General features: G+C 38.6%; 1 protein-coding gene across 2 annotated transcripts in view; it reads right to left on the bottom strand.

The window, feature by feature from the left end:
- Positions 1 to 18,988, bottom strand: part of EPHB1 (EPH receptor B1) — a 493,034-nt gene that overhangs the window by 285,061 nt on the left and 188,985 nt on the right. For both annotated transcript variants that reach the window (XM_089509381.1, XM_089509382.1), the window contains exon 3: positions 13,457 to 14,138. In XM_089509381.1, the coding sequence (XP_089365507.1) occupies positions 13,457 to 14,138 (682 nt within the window). The remainder of the gene's footprint in view (positions 1 to 13,456; positions 14,139 to 18,988) is intronic.

Below are 18,988 nucleotides of genomic sequence, written 5' to 3'. Positions count from 1 at the left end.
AAGAGGGTGATCCAGAGTGGAAGCCCTTTTGTCAGCTTTACACTCTTAGTCTTCTTTGCACAACACAAATAAAATCTTTTAAGAAGATTATACTTTCACGCCTTCCCTTGTTCCCTGGAGACTGGAAGGTCTTGGAAATGCATTCACAAGCAGAGAATCCCACTTGTTTAGTATAATGATTGTATAATTACATGTACTGGGTGGCGTCTTCCTCCTTTTTTAAAATGGAAATGCAGGTGGCTGTTCTATTAAAGTAATGATTTGCAGACATGAGTCTGCCAAAATCTTGGCTTGATCCCTTTGCAATGTACAAAAGTCTTTATACTCATCTGTACTTGTAAAACAAAGGGGTCTCCTCAAACCTTGAGTTGTTTCTTTCTCTTTTTGTCTACAAAGGACACACCCTCTGTATAAATTCAATAGAGCACAAAGAGACATCTAGTGACTGGATACTATACTGCAATCTTGTTTACAAGATACATACACACACCCCTTCTGATCAACACACACACACACACACAAAATCCTTTTAAATTATAATGAAATTTATGTATGATATCATTTGTGGTGATTTAACCACAGAATTCTACTGTCAAATGGAAAAGAGGAAAACATACCTTCGAAGAAAATTCAGTAACTTACTGGCAAAATAACTTCTGAGTATTCTTTGCCTTTAAAAAAAATGACCCTATGAAATTCATGGGGTGGCCATATATCAACAAGCAACTTGAATGCACATTCACACACACAATCTCTAAGATAAAGTACTGAACACATCAAAATGCTAATAAAAAGCTGATTAAATTTAGGGCACATGGCAGCCACTAATTTCAGTGTTCTGAAATATTTAGAAGCCATATCAATGGATTTAAACACATCACATCATTGTACAGTCATAAGTTCAAACTCTCATTCAGTTATGAACCCTACTTGGAAAATTCAATAACTCTCAACCTGCCCTAACAGGGTGGTTGAAACTACAGTGGCTGCTGGTAGCTTCCATGCCAGTGGAGTGGTGAAGCTGCTCTTGGTGCTTTAAAGCAGCTATCCAAGGTGCTGAACCCTTTTAACAAACTAAATTGGCTCCTCTAAAGTTCAGATTCAGCACGCCAATGACATGGAAGCCACCAGCTGCCACTGTGTACAAAGAAAAATGGAAGAGGGAGAGAACCATGCCAATTCCTTTGAGCTCCTAGAGAAAGAGGTAATCTTAAAGGTAATCAACAAGCAACCCTGTGCTGCTACCAGTGACTCTGTAGAGTGTACACAATCTGCATTGACAAAAGATTTAACAGAGCTAAAAATTATAAGCGTGTATAGCCATATATCCAATTGATAGTACCAAATAGAGTAGACCCAGTGACTCACACAGGATTTGCATATGTATTCACTTTCCATTCAGTAATTATTTCAAGGGAGCCAGTTTGGTGTTGTGCTTTGAGCACTGGGCTACAACTCTGGAGACCAAAGTTTGAATCCCAACTCAGCCATGGACACCCAAGTCACACACTCTCAGAATCAAAGGAAAGGCAAACTCCTTCTGATAAAATCTTGCCAGGAAAACTCCATGATAGGGTCATCTTAGGGTCACCATAAATCAGAAACAAGTTGAAGGCACATAGCAACAAACAACAACAACAACTGTTTAAACGGGTCCATTCTAGCTGGGATTAACAGGTTGGATTTAGTATGGATTTAGACCCAAATATTTAATACTATTACTTGTTTGGGGAAACCTGAAGTAATGTCTAAAAGTAAAAATCTGGAAAGATTATTTTTAAAATAAAGAAAAAATATTATTCTCACATTCTCACAATTTTGAAGACTATACAGACCCAGGTATTACCTGATCGATGTTGAATTTTTACTGTTTCTGTTTTTAAAACTGCTTGGGGTAGTATCTGGATGCGACCATGTCCCACATTCCAAAATTCACATTGCCTGGCCTTCTAGCAACTTTGGACTGAACACTTTAAAATGAAATCCTATTTTCAAAAGATGGAAAATGTAAGTAAAGCCACCAGGCATAAAGCAAAATCTGAGCAATGTTAATATAAACTCAGAAAGCAGTGACAGAAAAGAAGAAATCACATAATTTCCATATTTATAAATCCATCCCCTCTGAGGATACCAGCAGGCAGTATAAAATTGACGGCACGCATGGCAAAGCCCAAAACAAGAGGGAGAACAGTTCCAATTAAGGGAAAGAATCAGAGTGTCATTCCCAGAGTTCCATTTAAATCAGAACCAATCAAGGCTTGTTCTGATTCCTGCCGCTTCTCTCAGGAAATAATGAGAAAGATGAAAGAAGCCCAGCCAGCCAACGCAGCCACGCACAGCCCTTTGAAGCTAAGAAATCACAAATATCACTTTGGAGAGTTTTGTGTTCATATGGCAGCTGTTGCATGGCCTCCTTCAAGGGATTGATCTGCTGTTTGATTTCCCTTTACCACAGTCCCTGCACCTCAGTGCTAACAAACAACCAAGGCAGGGCTGGGCAGGCAATAGGGTTTCAAGCAGCAAGGGAAAAGGAGAAACATCAGAATCAGACAGTAGTGGTAAAATGTGAAGTTCACACTCTCATCTTGACAGTCACTATGCTAACACCCCTCTAGATAGACCACAAATACGGCTGGCTACATTGATCTATATTAAAAAGTCATTTCTTTCCGTTTACAGCTTCACAGGAGCAGATCTTTTGTAAAGCTAATGATTTTTGCCTACCAGAGACCAAGTCATGGAATGTAACATGGAGAGTTCATAACAATACATTGTTACTGGGAGGGTTGCAGTTAAAATCATGCAGCTAATATCATCTCTGCCTATGAAAAAGTCCCAGGGCTTTAACCCTGTGAATCCTGGGTCCAGTTCAGACCACACAGTCAGCCTACAATAAGAGGTAGGTCCCAAATTACTAGTATTTCTGAAGGTATTTGAAGTCATATTCACATATGTCTCAAGACTTATCAAATTAGGGGGTCACATCACTTCTTTCCACAATCATTCACTGTTCTGTTTTTGTTTTTCTGGTAGGAAAAGAGAAAGAGCACATTAAAGGCAGATAGACTCAGAGAAGGAAGCCACAGCGCTGAGTTTGCAAGAGCAGGGTTGTTAACAAGGACTTTTGGAGGTCTCTCATTCATAGGGTCACCATAAGCCAAAGCCAACATGACAGCACTTAACAACAGAGCCTAGAAATGTTATTTTGGGGGAGTATAAATCCTAAAATTCACCAATAAATATGGCCATGGGCCATGCTGGCTGAGAGAGGTTCTGAGAGAGGCAGTTATAAGTTTGCCATGATTTGGTTATAAAGGCATCAGAGCTTAAAAGCTATAGTTTTCATTTTGTAATCTTGTCTCACAATGCTTCTTATCCCACTACACCAGAGATATTTACTGTGGCCCTCCATTGGTCTGCTGAATTAAAACTTCCATGGTTCTCCACTATATAAAGATTAGGTCTGCTGGAATTTGCAGTCCAATAAGATATGAAGGACTGCAGTTGTCCATCACTGTCTAGGCAGTACTATATTATGGAAGTTTTAAATCACACACAAATTCCAGACATTCCTTGGGTACAAGAATTCAAGGAGGTTAGCAAGTCACTACAGTCAAAGAAGAACAGAAATAAGCCATTAGGTAGAGTAAGGCACCTGCCTCAGACTTAAGACACCAGAAAGTAATACCATAGATGGCATGACAACAGAAGTCTTAGAGTGTGCATTTCATAGACACTAAGAAGAAAATGGTTTTTTTGGAAATAATGTCCGGTTGTATTAATGCAAATGCCTAATCCATGTTATATCCTATGTACTCTCCACTTTCCCTCTTTTTTCTTTTTCTCTCTCTTTGTAATCATAATTTTAAAAATACACTTTTAAACTTACATGAGCAGCTTTTCTTCCTAGTATCTGAATCTGGCATTCTTTTATTGACATGAGATCATGGAACCCATCTAAGTGTGGGGTTTGGACCTTTTTGAACATGAAAATACTTCACTCAGAAGGAAATTATCCTTCCGTCTCAATGTCTCCAATCAACATAACATGAAAAGATAGAGCTAGGGAAGTTAGTGGGAAAAGTGGCCATACATTATACATCTATGAAAAGGTTTTTAATTTTTTTTATAGATTGTTTACATCTGTTTGGTAAATCAGCCACCTACTGTGCTTGGTGTATGTATGTTATGCTTCACCAAGAGAAAAGACAAGTATTTTAGTCCAGAGAAGATTCTGCCAAATTATGGAAACCTCAAAAAAACTCAAAATGTTCCTAGCTTCATCCTTATATTATCAATAAAACATGCAGATGTTGGTTGTGTTGATGTGTTGAGGATAGTGATGAAAAGAAAATTTTAAAAATAGAAAATGGCTAAAAAACATGCTTTGTGAGTCACAGGACAACTTGATAAGGAGAATTCTAGACCGACTGGAATCTTTGCAATTCATGCTTAGAACAACATTTCACACACAGGAAATGTCCTTTTCTGTTTTTAAGATGCTGTTTCCTGCACAAAAATTGTGTTTTCTGCTCACCAAAAACACTCCACATGCAAATATTGTGCAGAATAAGTCAATCCTGACATAGCATTATTCTAATGTTGTAAAACCATGCAGAACAAACAAACTCTCCCTTTCTCTCATAGTTTCCATAAACCTTAACACTACTTTCTAAAGAACATGGCTTCCTTACAATCTGGAGTCCTGATTTCTCAGACTTCCAAACTGCATGACCAAGCTTCTATAATGAAGTCCTACAAGGAAAAGTAGGTAAAAATGAAAATGTGAGAAAGAGAGGCAGTCTGCCATTGCTGTCTTCTTACTTAATATAAAGGGCAGCTTTCTGAAGAAGAGCCTCCTATCTTTATGGAGACTTTTCACACAATCCAGAACCTGAGGAAAAAATCAGCATGCCTGGTCACATGAAGAACTTACACAGACAGCAGAGATGCTCCACTTCAGAAAGTTACTCTCCATGTGAAAAAAGAGGTATCAAAGTGAGGCAAGACTAGAGTACTCTTTCTTCTTGCATGTTTGTTTTATTTGCTTTTCCTAATATGTGCAAAGGACTCTCCAGAAAGGCCTTCTCTAAAAAGTGATGAACTAATTGCAGGGGACACCTAGGGCAGGGACACTTAGAAAAGTTATTTTTAGACTAAAATATCCAGAAGCCTTCAACCAAAAAAGAACTTTTCCAAATTCTGGGTGAGGTTTCCTAATTTGTGTTTTATTCTTGACAATTTCATAAGGCCTGCAGAGGTATAATGTGTGCAGCAGACCATGTGCCAATAGAACTTTCCCATAAAATTAGGGTATCATTTCAAGGAGCCTTCCTATATAAACATCAAAAGTTAACATTATTCCAGATTTTGCCTTGCATGAAGGTTGTACACCTTTGGTTTAGTTATACAATGCATCAGACTCCCCCAGTCAGAGTACAATGGTGGGGAAGAAGCTTCTATCCATACTGACCAATATGTCAGACAAATAGCCCTCTTTCACCCTTAGTCAACTTTTGATATCTGTTTAATATTTAAAGGGATGTTTTGCCAAGTAGTCACCAAGGAAATGCCAGTGCAAGGAAAACAGCCTGCCCAAATATGGAGATCTGGTAGACTTTACTTGAAAGTGCTAGCACACATAGTCAGGATATGTCAACTGAAGCTGGAATTTGCATAATCCCTTCATCCAGGAGTATGATCGTGGATGACATTCCAGGTACTTGCTGAAAATTGGAAATCAAAGGGCACTGCCATCTGGAGATGATACTTTTCTGTGTAAGATGCTTGCATTTATTGTCCAGACATTTCCACACATCTCTGGCCATTCTTCGTCCTGGAAATTCACTCAAACTCCTAACAATCTGCCTCAGGACACATTTTACCCTATAAATATAGCCCGTTTGGGCAGTTACAATTTGGTCTCACTTGAGTTCAGACAGCCACCATTTCTCTCTTGACTCACTGGCAAACATAGACCCACCCAAATCCAGGCTGTATGCTGAGCAGGACTCATCCACTGCATCCTCTGATTGGTAAAGTATTGCTTGCTGCAAAACCCTCTAATTCACTGTCTGTTAGCACATTTACACTGTTAGTTCTTGTGTGTGTGTGTGTGTGTGTGTGTGTGTGTGTGTGTGTGTCTCTATGTGAAAGTCATTTTCCCCTTTGTTGTTATAAATAAAACTAAACTAATTTGGAATCTGCTGTCTAGAGTTCTTTGGGGTTGAAACAGTTCTATATAAGTTAGATCCTAGCCTTAAAGCAATACCTGAAGCCCTCTTGCTGTTTTCTATTGAGCTAAATTCATTCCCCTAGCACTTTAGATAACAATATGACAACATGAGCAGAAAATGTAACATCCTGACCAATAGAAAAGTGTACAAGAGAAGCTATAGTATACCATCCTTGTCCAGGAACACTGCCCATCCTTCTATGTGGGTACCATAACTTCCCCCCTCCCCCCGGCCAAGAAAAGCACAGAAAGCTTCCATTTAGATTTTGTAGTACAGTAAGCTAGGCCTTGGAAGACGCAAGACTATTCCACCATTTTGTTAGACCCTAGTACAATACTAACCCAATCCCCCCCTCTTTTTCTCCTCCATCAGTTTTATTCCTCTCCATTATTCATATTTAATCTTTGTATATTATTTGTTTTCCATTTACTTCAGCACCTGTTCATGATGCACTAGATGGAGAAAATGATATAGTCATCAATTATCGCTAAAGTCTTTTTATGGTTGTATTGCATTACAGTGTGGCTGTAAAACACTGCGCGTGCGCACACACGCACACACAAATATGCATGCATACACGCACAGGGAAAACTATTCCTGTTATTTTTCTGTTTCTTTTTCCTTAAATTAACCGTAAATAAACTAATACTTCAGTTATTAAACCCAATAAACATCACTGGTGTTTCTGCAGTACAAAGCCTCCCCATGTTCTTTTTAAACTAGATAAGAATACTGAAGTTAAAACTGGAGAAATACCTTTGGAGAACCTTTTGGGAGATTGAACAGTCATACAAATATGGCTTTACTCATTACCAGAAGTTGGGGACAAATAATAGGGATGAATATCTCCTTTATTTTCTATTGATAAGCTTCTCAAGCACACCTGTCTACTGCTACGAGATGCTTGAACTAGAGCAAGGAGACATGGGTGCTGTACAGACTGGTGCTTTGCACCATCCTGCACGTGTACTAAGGTTGCCTCAGGGTGTCCTTTCCAGACGCCCCGCAACCCTAGTACGTTGTAATGGCTGTGCCCATTCTACATGGGCACCACCATTACGACGTCACAGCCGCACCGCCTCCAAACGGAGCGGTGCGGACATGATGTCCTGGTGTTGCGGAAGGGCACCTCTGGTGCCCTTTCTGCAGCGCTGGAAGGAGCTCCATATTGTTTTGTTTTTATTATTATATAATTTTATTACAAAACAAAACAAATAACATTTACCTAAACCATATAACATAAAACATATAACATATATAACATATAACATAGGCATCTTATCACAAAACACAGTCATCCCTAATCCACCATCCCTCCCTCCCTCCATCCCCAACCCAACATAAATACCTTTCACTCTTTCAGCTTCATTCTTCCTAAGACCTTGACAGACATTGACAAGACTTCCTTGGTCTAAACCCTTACCGTTTCACTGTATTTTCTAACTGCTTATCTGTGTATATCTGTTTACAGATGTTTATTTCCAATTTTTTCTATGACTTCACCCGTTACCCTTCTTGCTATCTTGTTTTAATTTTTTACAATGTAAAGTTCTTTAGCTAGTCAATTCCTTCTAATCTAAGCTTACTTACATTCGTAAGTAACTTGTTAGATTTTATCTTGTATGTTTGGCCATTTCTCCTTTATATAAATGTACATTTTTTCCCAGTTCTTCTTATCCTGCTTTTTCTTCTCTTCTATTTCTGAAATCATTTTTGTATTTTCTCCTAATCTTTCAGAAATTATGTCTGTTTCTATCAGTTCCATCAATTTGTTAATCCACTCCTCTATCTCAATATCTTTCTTTAATTTCCAATATTTCACGAACATTAACCTAGCAGCAGTCAACATATAAAAATTATTTTCCCATAGCTCTATTCTATCTTATCCTCCAACATTCTAAATTTTAAGTCCACATCTAATATATCTTTGATTCCTTTGGCTATCATTTTCCAAAATTTTTCTGCTTGAACACATTCCCACCATAGGTGAAAAAGGTATCTCTTTCCCTTTCACACTTTCAACATAAATTTTGTCCTTTTCCATAGATTCTACATAATTTTTCAGGAGAGAGGTGCCATCTATACATGATCTTTACAAAATTTTCCTTAATATCCTGACTAACTGTATATTTCATTCTTTTCCCCCATGATATTTTCCATTGTCTTAATTCCAATGCTTTTTTACAATCCTTTGCCCATTTTATCATATTTTCTTTTACTAAATCTCCTTCCATTTGAAATTCCAACAATGCCTTATATAATCTAGATAATACAGCAGGTTTTTCTTGTACCATAATTTCTTCTAACTTTGTTGGTTTCTCCACCATTTTCATTGTTCCTTTATCCATTTTGTATCTAGCTTGTAATTGATGATATAAAAACCAGTCACACTTGTGACCTTCCGTTCTAATCTGTTCCAAAGATTTCATTACAAATTCTTTTCCCTTTTTTATTAATACATCTTTATAAGTCAACCAATTTTCTTTCTTTTGGACATCGGTGTTAAACAATGCTTCATGGGGGGATAACCAGAGAGGGGTAAATGGGCTAATCCATCTTTTATATTTTTCCCAAGTTTTAATCAAAGAAGCTCTTATAAAATGATTTTTAAAGGCAGCGTTAACTTTGACTTTTCCATAAAACATGTAGGCATGATATCCGAATCTTAAGTCATGACCCTCCAGTTTTAATAATTCCTTTTCTCTTAATCTAATCCAGGCGCTAAGACATTCTAAAGTACAAGCTTCATAATATGTTCTTACATTAGGAACTGCCAGCCCTCCTCTAGCCGTTGTATCTTGCATATAATTTTGTTTTATTCTTGGTTTTTTCCCATCCCATATATATTCTGAGATCTGTTTTTGCCACTCTGCAAAGAGTTTATGATTCTTAATCACAGGGATGGTACAAAATAAAAATAATATTTTTGGAATTAAGTTCATCTTTACAGCCGAAATTCTCCCCAATAGAGATAATTTCAAATTTTCCCATTCTTTCATCTCCTTCTATATCTCTTCCCACTTTTTACATAGTTATTCCAAATTAAGTCTGCATTTTTCTTTGTTATTATTATACCTAGATATCTTGCTTTTTTCATCACACTGAAACCCGTCATGTCTTTTATTTGTATTTCTTCTTCTTTTCTCATATTCTTCGTAATCACATTTGTTTTATCTAGATTTATTTTTAGACCTGCTATCTTTTCAAATTCTTTAATGTGGTCTAGTAATACTGAAATACAAGAAATAGGGTCATCTATTGATAAAGCAACGTCATCCGCAAAAGCACAAATTTTATATTGATCACCTTTTATTTTGACTCCTTTGATCTCTGTTGCCTCATTTATTCTCCTTATAAAGATATCTAAAGTAATCACAAACAACAATGGGGAGAGAGGGCATCCTTGTCTTGTCCCCTTTTTTATTTCTATTGGTTTGGTTCTGCTTCCACTAATTATTATCTTAGCTGTTTGTTTTCTATATATCGCATTTATCCATTTTTGGAATCCCACTCCAATTCCTATTTGTTTTAGGATCATTTTCATTAGTTTCCAATCCAAATTATTGAAAGCCTTTTCGAGATCTAATAAAACCAAGGCCAGTTTGTTTGTTTTTTTTTTTTTGTTTTTTTTTGGTTGTGTACTTCGTAATATTCTATTGTATCTATTATTTGTTTTATATTGTCCTTTAGTTGTCTATTTGGAACAAATCCACATTGTTCTTTGGAAATTATATTTCTTAATATTGTTTTTAATCTGTTTGAAAGGATGCTTGCGAATAGTTTATAGTCTTCATTTAGAAGAGAGATGGGTCTATAACTATTCATATCCTCTTTATTTTTCCCCTCTTGGAAGGAACTCCATTTTGGAGCGCCTTCCTGGGTTTGTGTCACTGACACAGCCATTACACGGCTGCGCCAACGACACAAAGGAGAAAAGGACCAAGTGGCCCCTTTCTCCCTTTCCCTGCCGCTGTTGGGGTGTCCTTGGGGCTTGAAGCCCCAAGGACACCCCTTTCCAGGCCATGGGGAAGTGGCCTTTTATTGCTTCCCCGCGGCCTGGAAAAGCAGCGGATCGGGGCCTCAGGGCTGCCGCTGTGGCAGTTGAGGCCCCGATCCGTTGGGGAAAGGGGCAGGTACAGGCCGCCCCAAAGGGGCAGTCTGTACAACGCCATGGTCTCATTATCAAGGTGAGTAGCTCTACTATGTCTGGGGCTTTGGCTCCCAGCTGAGTTCAGAGTAGAAGAGGAGATAATATGTACTGGAAAAACAGTGCAAGGACAAAAGATAAAATATACAGAAGTAAGAAGGAATGGGGCTGAGAGAAACCAAAGACCAATCTAGCCTAGCATTCTGTTCGCACAGTTACCAACCAGATGAAGCCATAAGCTAGTTTGTATCTTCCTATAAAGGGACACAGTGGCTAAGTGGTTAAGACACTGATGATTGCAAGAAGGTCAGCAGTTCAAGGCCCAAGCACCACATGACAGAGTGAGCTCCCATCAGCAGTTCCAGCTTCTGTCAACCTAGCAGTTCAAAAGCATATAAAAGTGCAACAACTCACCTACAGAGGTATAATGTTACTGGATAGAATACATATACTATTGACAGCTTTATTCTCCATGAATTTGTCCAGTCCCCTTTGAAGCCATCCATATTAGTATCCATCATTACATCTTCTGGAAGTGAATTCTATAGCAGCAATCTAGCTTCACAGTTCCTCCCCAAGGTCCTATAAAAAGCAGACTCACAGACATTGGTGCTATAAATTTTAAATTATATGTTGGAAAACACAATCATGGATCTGTTGCAGTTTCTCCAACATCATGCCCTCCAGATGTGATGGACTAAAATGTCCTAAACCACCAACTAGTATGCTGGCTGGGGATGATGGCTGTTTTAGTCCATTTCATCTGAGGAATAGTCAATATGGGGCAAATGATCTGTTACATTACTTCTGTTTAATCCTTGGACTCATTTTCGTGAGGTACTATTTCCATCTTTTAAAAAACTGCACCAGTAGCTAGACATTCTTTTTAGAAAATGTGCTAAAAGCAAAGCAGTATATTTGCTAATATTAAGATGGTGTTGGCAGGATGTTGTTTTAGAAAAAAATTAGAAGTGTAAATGAGAAAATAAGGTCATAGTGTGTCATGTAGAAGAGTACATGTCTTTGTTACTTTAAATATTTACCAAACACTTGCAGGCACTTCTCTCAGAGTTTCACTATAAACACAGCAAACATTCTCTGAAATGACTGTTCAGAATGTGTGGTGTTGGGCACATGGCCAACGATGTATCAGCATATATATATTTATCATTCACTTGACAGATGTGACATTTGCAACATACAGTGGTGGCTGGTGATTTTCATGCCAGAAGGGCAGTGATTTCACTATGGCTTTTAGTTCATATTCTCCAGGATCCCTCCAGTGTTGAATCCTATCTCCCACTTGGACAGCTCCTTTAAAGTCCAAATTAAACTCTAGAGTGGATACATTGGCCCTATACAGACAGCCAAAATAAAGCTGCTTCGAGTCACTTTGGAGGTATGGTGTTTCAATGATGCATGCATCCTAAGAGAGTCTGGAGGCTGCACCAAAGCTGCACTCCAGTCCTTAGGACTGGAGCGTGGCTTTGGTTTGGCTTCTGGACTCTTAGGACGCATGTATCATTTAAACAGCATACCTCCAAAGTGACTTGAAGCAGCTTTATTTTGGCTGTCTGTAACAGGCCATTGCTTTGCTGAGTCAGCAACTGCTACTGGGGGCATGTAGCTGTTCTATCCTCAGCACCCATTTGCAATGAAATATTACCAGTATGCAGCCTTACATCTGCAATGACAGATTGCATCCCAATGCTTGAAGTTCCCTAAATGTATGTTCTACATATTCTTATCTCCCCACCTATGTAGAGCGCCTACAATATCTGTGTTAACATTGGACAAAACTGAAAACGTCACACTTTTCTACCATCTGGACAAGATTTTTACTCATTCTAGTGAAGTCACCTCTTTTTACCAGTATCCAAATTCATGTTCAAAAGAATAATGCACCTTAATTAATTTGTGTTTATCTAAAATAGAACCTATAAAGGGAAATACAATATCTAATTACTATCCACACTCTAGATTTTGAGAGAGGAACAGGGAGGTTTTGATTCCTGATTCTTCCTCTTTGCAATGGGTAATTAAACAGCAATAAGCATATTTACATAATAGTTAATGGAGCTCTTCACATCCTCCACCGTACCTATGAAGCAGGCCAGCAGGTCAGCCCTCCTGACACAATAGGCAGCACAACAGCATCATGTCATAACATGACACAACAGGATCACTGGATCAATCAAACAGAGGCTGCCTTGAGTTTGATTTTGTCAGACGGGTATTATTATTCTGCACAGATAGGATAAAATGTTGGCTGAGATGTTTTGGTTATGTTAACTTCTCCCTGGACAGAGCTAAGGTCACTCTTGAGTTTTATAAAAATGCAGAGTGGTATTTTCTGTATGTTGCTACTGCCACAGTCCCATTTATTCCATCAATAGCCCTTTCTTAAATACTGATCACAAGAAATCTGATCTTCCAAGCCATATGCCAAATAGATATGGGAAAGGGTGCCAACACAACCACATTTCTGCAGAAGCCTATACATAAGACTGTAAAGTTGCACCTAGGCTACTCACCATACACAGAACTGTTCATTTGATATAAAGCAGATTCTTCAGTATTGGAACAAAATAATATGAGTTAAGTCTTATATTCCAAACAGAAAGTTATACAAACTTCATGATCGAAAAGCCCATTCAAGCATTAAAGTATTTGTATGTTTCCATTACTTTCCTGCTACAAGGAGAGCCTTTGCTTTGACAGGAGACTGTCCACATAATCCTGAACTGTGAACATGAGATTTACATTGAAATAGACAAAGCATAAGGGCAAGTTTTTAGAACCCTGCACAAGAGAAATTGATACTGACAGACATTAGTTCAGAGCTACTATCAAAGAATAACCAAAATATGTAAACTTGTAATTAACCAGGTAATACCAATCATGTTGGCATCGACAAAGGTTCAGTTTTACAAGATGTTACTGACAAAATGTAGTTCAGAGTCAGCTCCTTAAAAGGAACTTTGAAACTGTTCTATTTCCATGACTTCAAGGAAGTTCCTTAGTTGAGTAGGCAACAGCCATCTAATCACATTGCAACAAATTATCCTCTTACCTTTGCAGGCCACATTGTTTTCAGGCTCATAACCAGCCTTGCAGGTACAGCGGCCAATGGGAACCATCCACTCCCCATCACCATTGCAGTACAGTTTAATGGGCACATCCACCTCCTCAGCATTGGGAATGCATGTGCCTCGTGCAATCACAAGAGATGTGCTTTCTGCTCCTGTCATAGTCTCTGGAAAGATGGCAAAATTCTGTACCACACTGGGGCATTTCTTAAAGAAGACCCTCACCGACAGCAGTGACATGCATGCCCCATAATCCTGAAAGGCAAGGTAAAAGCCATTGCGATTGAGAGGACCAAAACTCCTCACCTCTGTGTTCACCTTCATCAACCTGCCACCAAAGTCCACCTGAGAGAAGCTCTCATCTGCAGCAATGGTGTCTACTTTGAGGTAGGGGGCCTCAGTCCAGAAGGCTGACTTCTTGGTGGCAATCACAGAGTCTGTCTCATAGTAATACAGGTTGAAAGTCTCCTTACAGGAACCAGGGACATTGGGAAGGCTGCTACAGTCCCGCACGGTGAAGCGCATCTCCGTGTAAATTCGGTGTGCGCCCCTTCGGTTTATGAATGTGGTGAGAAGCCAGTTATTCTGGTTGGGCTCAAAGACGTTGCACACTTGGTAAGTACGGATTGTGTTGAGGTTCTCATCGTAGCCACTGACTTCTTCCCACTGCATGAGGCAATATTTTTTTGATGGGGAGGGGGAGGAAAGAAAAAAAATCACACAGTTAAAAAGAAAAAACAAAGATATAGCACATAAAACCAAGGGTCATTAATCATGACAAGTTACAAAGGCTTTGAGGATCTGCATGCTCTACTTTCAGGCCTGAAAATGTGAGAAAGATCCCTAATTTTAGGGTTTGTCCAATACTCAGGAGCACAGAATTAGCCAAAAAAAGAACAAAGCCAATAAGCTAAGAGCTCCTGGCCATTTTTCTCTATTTCATTCCCCCCCCCCCTCTCTCTCTCTCTCACACACACACACACACCCCTAACAAAATGACATATACTTTTCTTTTCTTTTTAACTCATATGCTAACCTGCCTCTTGATGCTGATGCAACTCTGAATCATTTCATGTCCTGAAGGTTCTATGACAGAGATAATCAAAATCAACAAGTTTCTGCTCTTCTGGTTGTTTGACCTCTTTTAACCCCTAATTGGCAGAGCTGCCATAAGCTTGGCAGTTTCCTGAAAAACACACTTTTCCTGGATGGAGCTGGCAGATATGTAAATCTACTTCCAGAAAGGGAGGGAGGGAATCAAAAATGGTGAGTCAGATCATTAAAATTAACACCCCAGTCTAGTACAAATTAAATAATTTCTTTCACTTTTTGTGATATCTGTTTCTGTTAGTTAAAAAGAAAGATACTCGGTGTAAAATTGCAGGTGGCCTGTCAACCAGGAATTAATACTTCATACTCAGAAAAATTGTATTCATTGGATTTATGCATTATAAACGTTTGTACATCCCTGACATCTCCTTGCTCATAAGCCAGCAGACCAGAATAATAATTTTAAAATAGGATAATATATAAATGTGAATAAAAGCAATAATAAATGAAAACAAAAACATTTAAATGGAAATATAGATAGAAACTACTAAACTAGAATTTTGTTGAGATCTTACACTGGCATAGCTCTGCCGAAGAAAGTTATACTTTTTACACACTTGGGTAAGGGCTTGTCTAGTATCCCCACATGCAAGCAGTTTCCCATTTGCCAACACCACACAGGGCCAGAGTTGCAACTATAGCTCTATCCCTGCACCCACCATCAACCAGAATGACCACCAGAACAGACTTTGGAATAGCCTGGAAAGACTACCAGAACATCATCTGGAATTTTACCATTGCATACTTTACCGGTACAGGATTTTGCCTTTAAACAGCAGTCCTATTTGCATTTAAAAGTAAAGTATATGCCTTCAAATTGCCTGTCAACTTATATGGATTCCCCCTGAATTTTATAGGATTTTTTTAAAGCAAAGAACATTTGAGCGGGTTTATCATGGCATTTCTCTGAATGTGTGTGATGTTTGCCTTCAATTCATTTCTGACTTTTGGTGTCCTTAAGGCAACCCTATCATGAAGTTTTCTTGGCAAGATTTGTTCAGAGGAGGTTTGCCATTGCATTTCCCTGAAGCTGAGAGCATGTGACTTGCCTGAGGTCACCCAGTGGGTTTCATGGCCAAGCTAGGAACTGACCCTTGGGTTCAGAGTCCAGGGTCATGATGTCATTATTTAGGGATAAATCACATTGGCTTTAATCTTGTTTATTTTTTAGCAGGCATGTACAGGATTGCACTGTGAGGTTGCAACCCTATATAAGAGGGGTAGACAACTTGTAGCCCTGCAGATGTAGTTGGACTACAACTTTTATCAGCTCTACTTGTATGGCCAATAATGACAGATGATGAGAATTGGAATCCAAAAGAATCAGAAGAGCTACAAGTTACCCACCTTTGCTATAATCAGACACTCAGTAGCATTTACATCTCAACTAACTAGACATGCATAAGATTGTACTGTAAACACTCAGATATCTGGCACAGAAAAGTGGGCTAAAATATAGTAATAATGGTACCAACTCAGTTTCATTTCTTTCAAAGTTTCGTAAGAGGGAAGAAGGATATATATTTTAATGTCCAACTGAAGAAACCCATACCACAACTGCAAATTGGATTCATCTACTCCACAATAGCCTGTCCTGCTCTGTTTTAGAAAGACAAGGAGATGTTCGTTCTTCCAGATGTGCAAGATGAATATAAATAGATCACTCTGTTATCAGCAGTCCAAAATGCATCCTGACCAGCGTGTGAAATGGCAAGTTATCTTATGTGTGTTGCATTAAACTATTATGTATTTATATGGTTTGCCCCAGAGATAAGATGCATCCACCACTACTACCACCCCTGAGGACATTCAACTTCTAGAAACCATGGGAAAATAATTGAGCTCTGAAGGCAATTCTATTAACTCAACCTGTTTTTAAGGCATCCCCAGCATCTCCCCCCAAAAGCAAAACCAGTGGTTTACCCCAGAAGCCAGGAAACCAGGGAAATAATTGGTGCATATGAACCAATGGAAGTTTCAGACTGACCTTGTTTTAATAATGAGATTCAACACCTTGGACAGTTCTGTTAAAGATTGGATTTACTGCCCAATTGATACAGCAACCATCAGCCACTGATATGAATTTGCACAACATAGGGAGTAAACAGAAATGGGGTGCCAGCAAAAAAAATAGCACTTCCCTTAGTCCCCACCCACCTGTCTCTAAAAAAAATATTTCATACTATAAAGGTGCAGTGCATTTTTGCTAAGCTAACAAGAGTGGCATGAATAAATGGATGGACTGCAGTTGTGATGAATGGAGATCTATTATTAATAGTAAGAAGTAGATGCCACATTTTAAAAGTAGATAGTTTAAAAGTAGCTACTCAAGAAGGAAAAAATTCTACCTTTAAAAAGGAACTTATTTATTACTCTGATAACTCAACAGTTAGTAGCTGTTACTCTAATTTGGAAAGTGCATCAGTGGTTTGCTTATTACAAATGAATTATTTCACTCTCATGCCATTGTAAAATACAGAAAAGGGTTCTCTGGTTTCCCCAAGAGGTCAATTCAGATTTTGCATTTTGGAAATTTGGAGTAAAATGCCAAAGACACCACAAAGCAATCTTTCCTTAGCACATCCAACATACACAGCATACACCAAAAGTGCCAGGTTGGCTGGAGTTCTCTATAAACAGACACATTTCTTCAGATGGCATGCAATTCAATGGCACACATACTGTAGCTCAGACTGAAAAGCAAAATTGTGGTGGTGGAAATAAAGTGATAAAATTAACCATATGTATTAACCCTGCAAGCATGAGGTTGCTTCTTGAAAATAAGGGATCACTGAAAAAAGCAGCTAAATGTATTTCATACAAGCATGTCTGTATGGTAGATGTTACACTTTATAATTCAGTGGGTTTTATTACAAGGAAATAATAAACACAATCAGTTTCAGAGGCAGATAATGCCCACCTCCTTTTGAACATCATAACCTTGATTGGACCACCCTTCCTGGACTCTTGTCCAGACTCACCTGCATAAACAGAGCACAGAAGAACATATGTCTGCTTACAGATGCTTTGGGTGACTTCATGAAATCATTCACTCAATTCGGCTTCATTTCCCATCTCCCTCTCCCAAATAAAATAATAAAATAATAAAATAAAAATTTTATTTATATACCGCCCTTCTTAGAACCAGGGTGGTGTACAGCAATATACAACAATACAACAATGGAGCTATACAGAATTAATTAAAACAGTTCGATAAAAATAATAAAATTCATGCCGGCAGAACAGTGCTGGCCAAGGGGGGGGAGGGGAGGAAGTATTGCTCTAAATCACATAAGCCACCTCAGATATGCAAAGAAACATCCCCCTCCTCTCTAAACTCTAAAATCTCTCACACAGCTCACACCAGTCCAGTAAATATAAGAGAGTGCACACCCTGTGCTGATGTTTGAAGCTGCCAGCCTGGAAAGCAGCACACATACATACCCATACATACCCATCTCTCTCTCTTTCTCTTTTTTCTCACAGCAGTAGCAATCTCTTTCATTTAGGCAGAATGGAATAAAGCAGAAAAGGCAAGCCAACCTTTTAAAAACATTTAAAAATCATATCCCTAATCCGAGTTTGTGGAGTAGCTAATGTTAGCATATCCTTATTCTCTTTCTCTCTTTCCTCTTCCCTGTTGTTGCTGGCTCCTGCTTAACACTGCCTGCACAACACCTCAGAAAATGTAGCACACTATAACTATCCCTCTTCCTATCTCACTACTCAGACTGAATGAGAATATATTCAGTAATGAGTAACAGGCAAAAACCCTGTTACATCCCTTTGAAAAGTAGTGAATTACAGCCCTGACCATTACAGGCAAAAATAAAAAGTACAGCTTCATACCGTAAAGAAGTGACTACTTACCAAAGACACATGTTAAAAGTAGATGTAATGTCTGTGCAGGTGTATGCAGGTGTGGATGAGAGAATGGGGAGGAATCAATACTAGAATGATTTATGATTGAAAGATAGAGATGAAGGAACAGGAAAATATTTCAATAATGTGTTCTTTTTAGGGCGTGGGCAAGATTTCTGCTTATGAGTGCTGAAATGTACAGTCACCTGATTTCCTATAGCTGGCTGCTTATTTATCACACAGAGAATATTCTAGTCTTTCATGATCTTAGAGTTTCACTAACCAGCCTTAGAGAATGAATCCATGAATTAGGAGGAAATATCAAGCAGAGTGTGCAGACATTACATTTTTGGACTACAGTTCCCAGATTCCCCATTTAGCATGTTCTCTCAGGATGAGAAAGGCAATTGCCAACAGAAACAGTCCCAGTTATTCTTGGTAATGGAAGAAGAAGCACCCATTTGGGTCTGCTCTTGTGAGTCTCCAACTAGAGCCTCACATGGAACTATCCAAGGTGCTACTTATGTTAAGCATTCTTTTCACCA

The sequence above is a fragment of the Sceloporus occidentalis genome, unplaced genomic scaffold, assembly GCF_023333645.1.
Source record: "Sceloporus occidentalis isolate IW3139 unplaced genomic scaffold, rSceOcc1.0.p SCAF_2, whole genome shotgun sequence".
Classification (NCBI taxonomy): Eukaryota; Metazoa; Chordata; class Lepidosauria; order Squamata; family Phrynosomatidae; genus Sceloporus; species Sceloporus occidentalis.
Note: the sequence above shows the minus strand (reverse complement) of the source record. Positions and strands in the feature narration are given on the sequence as shown.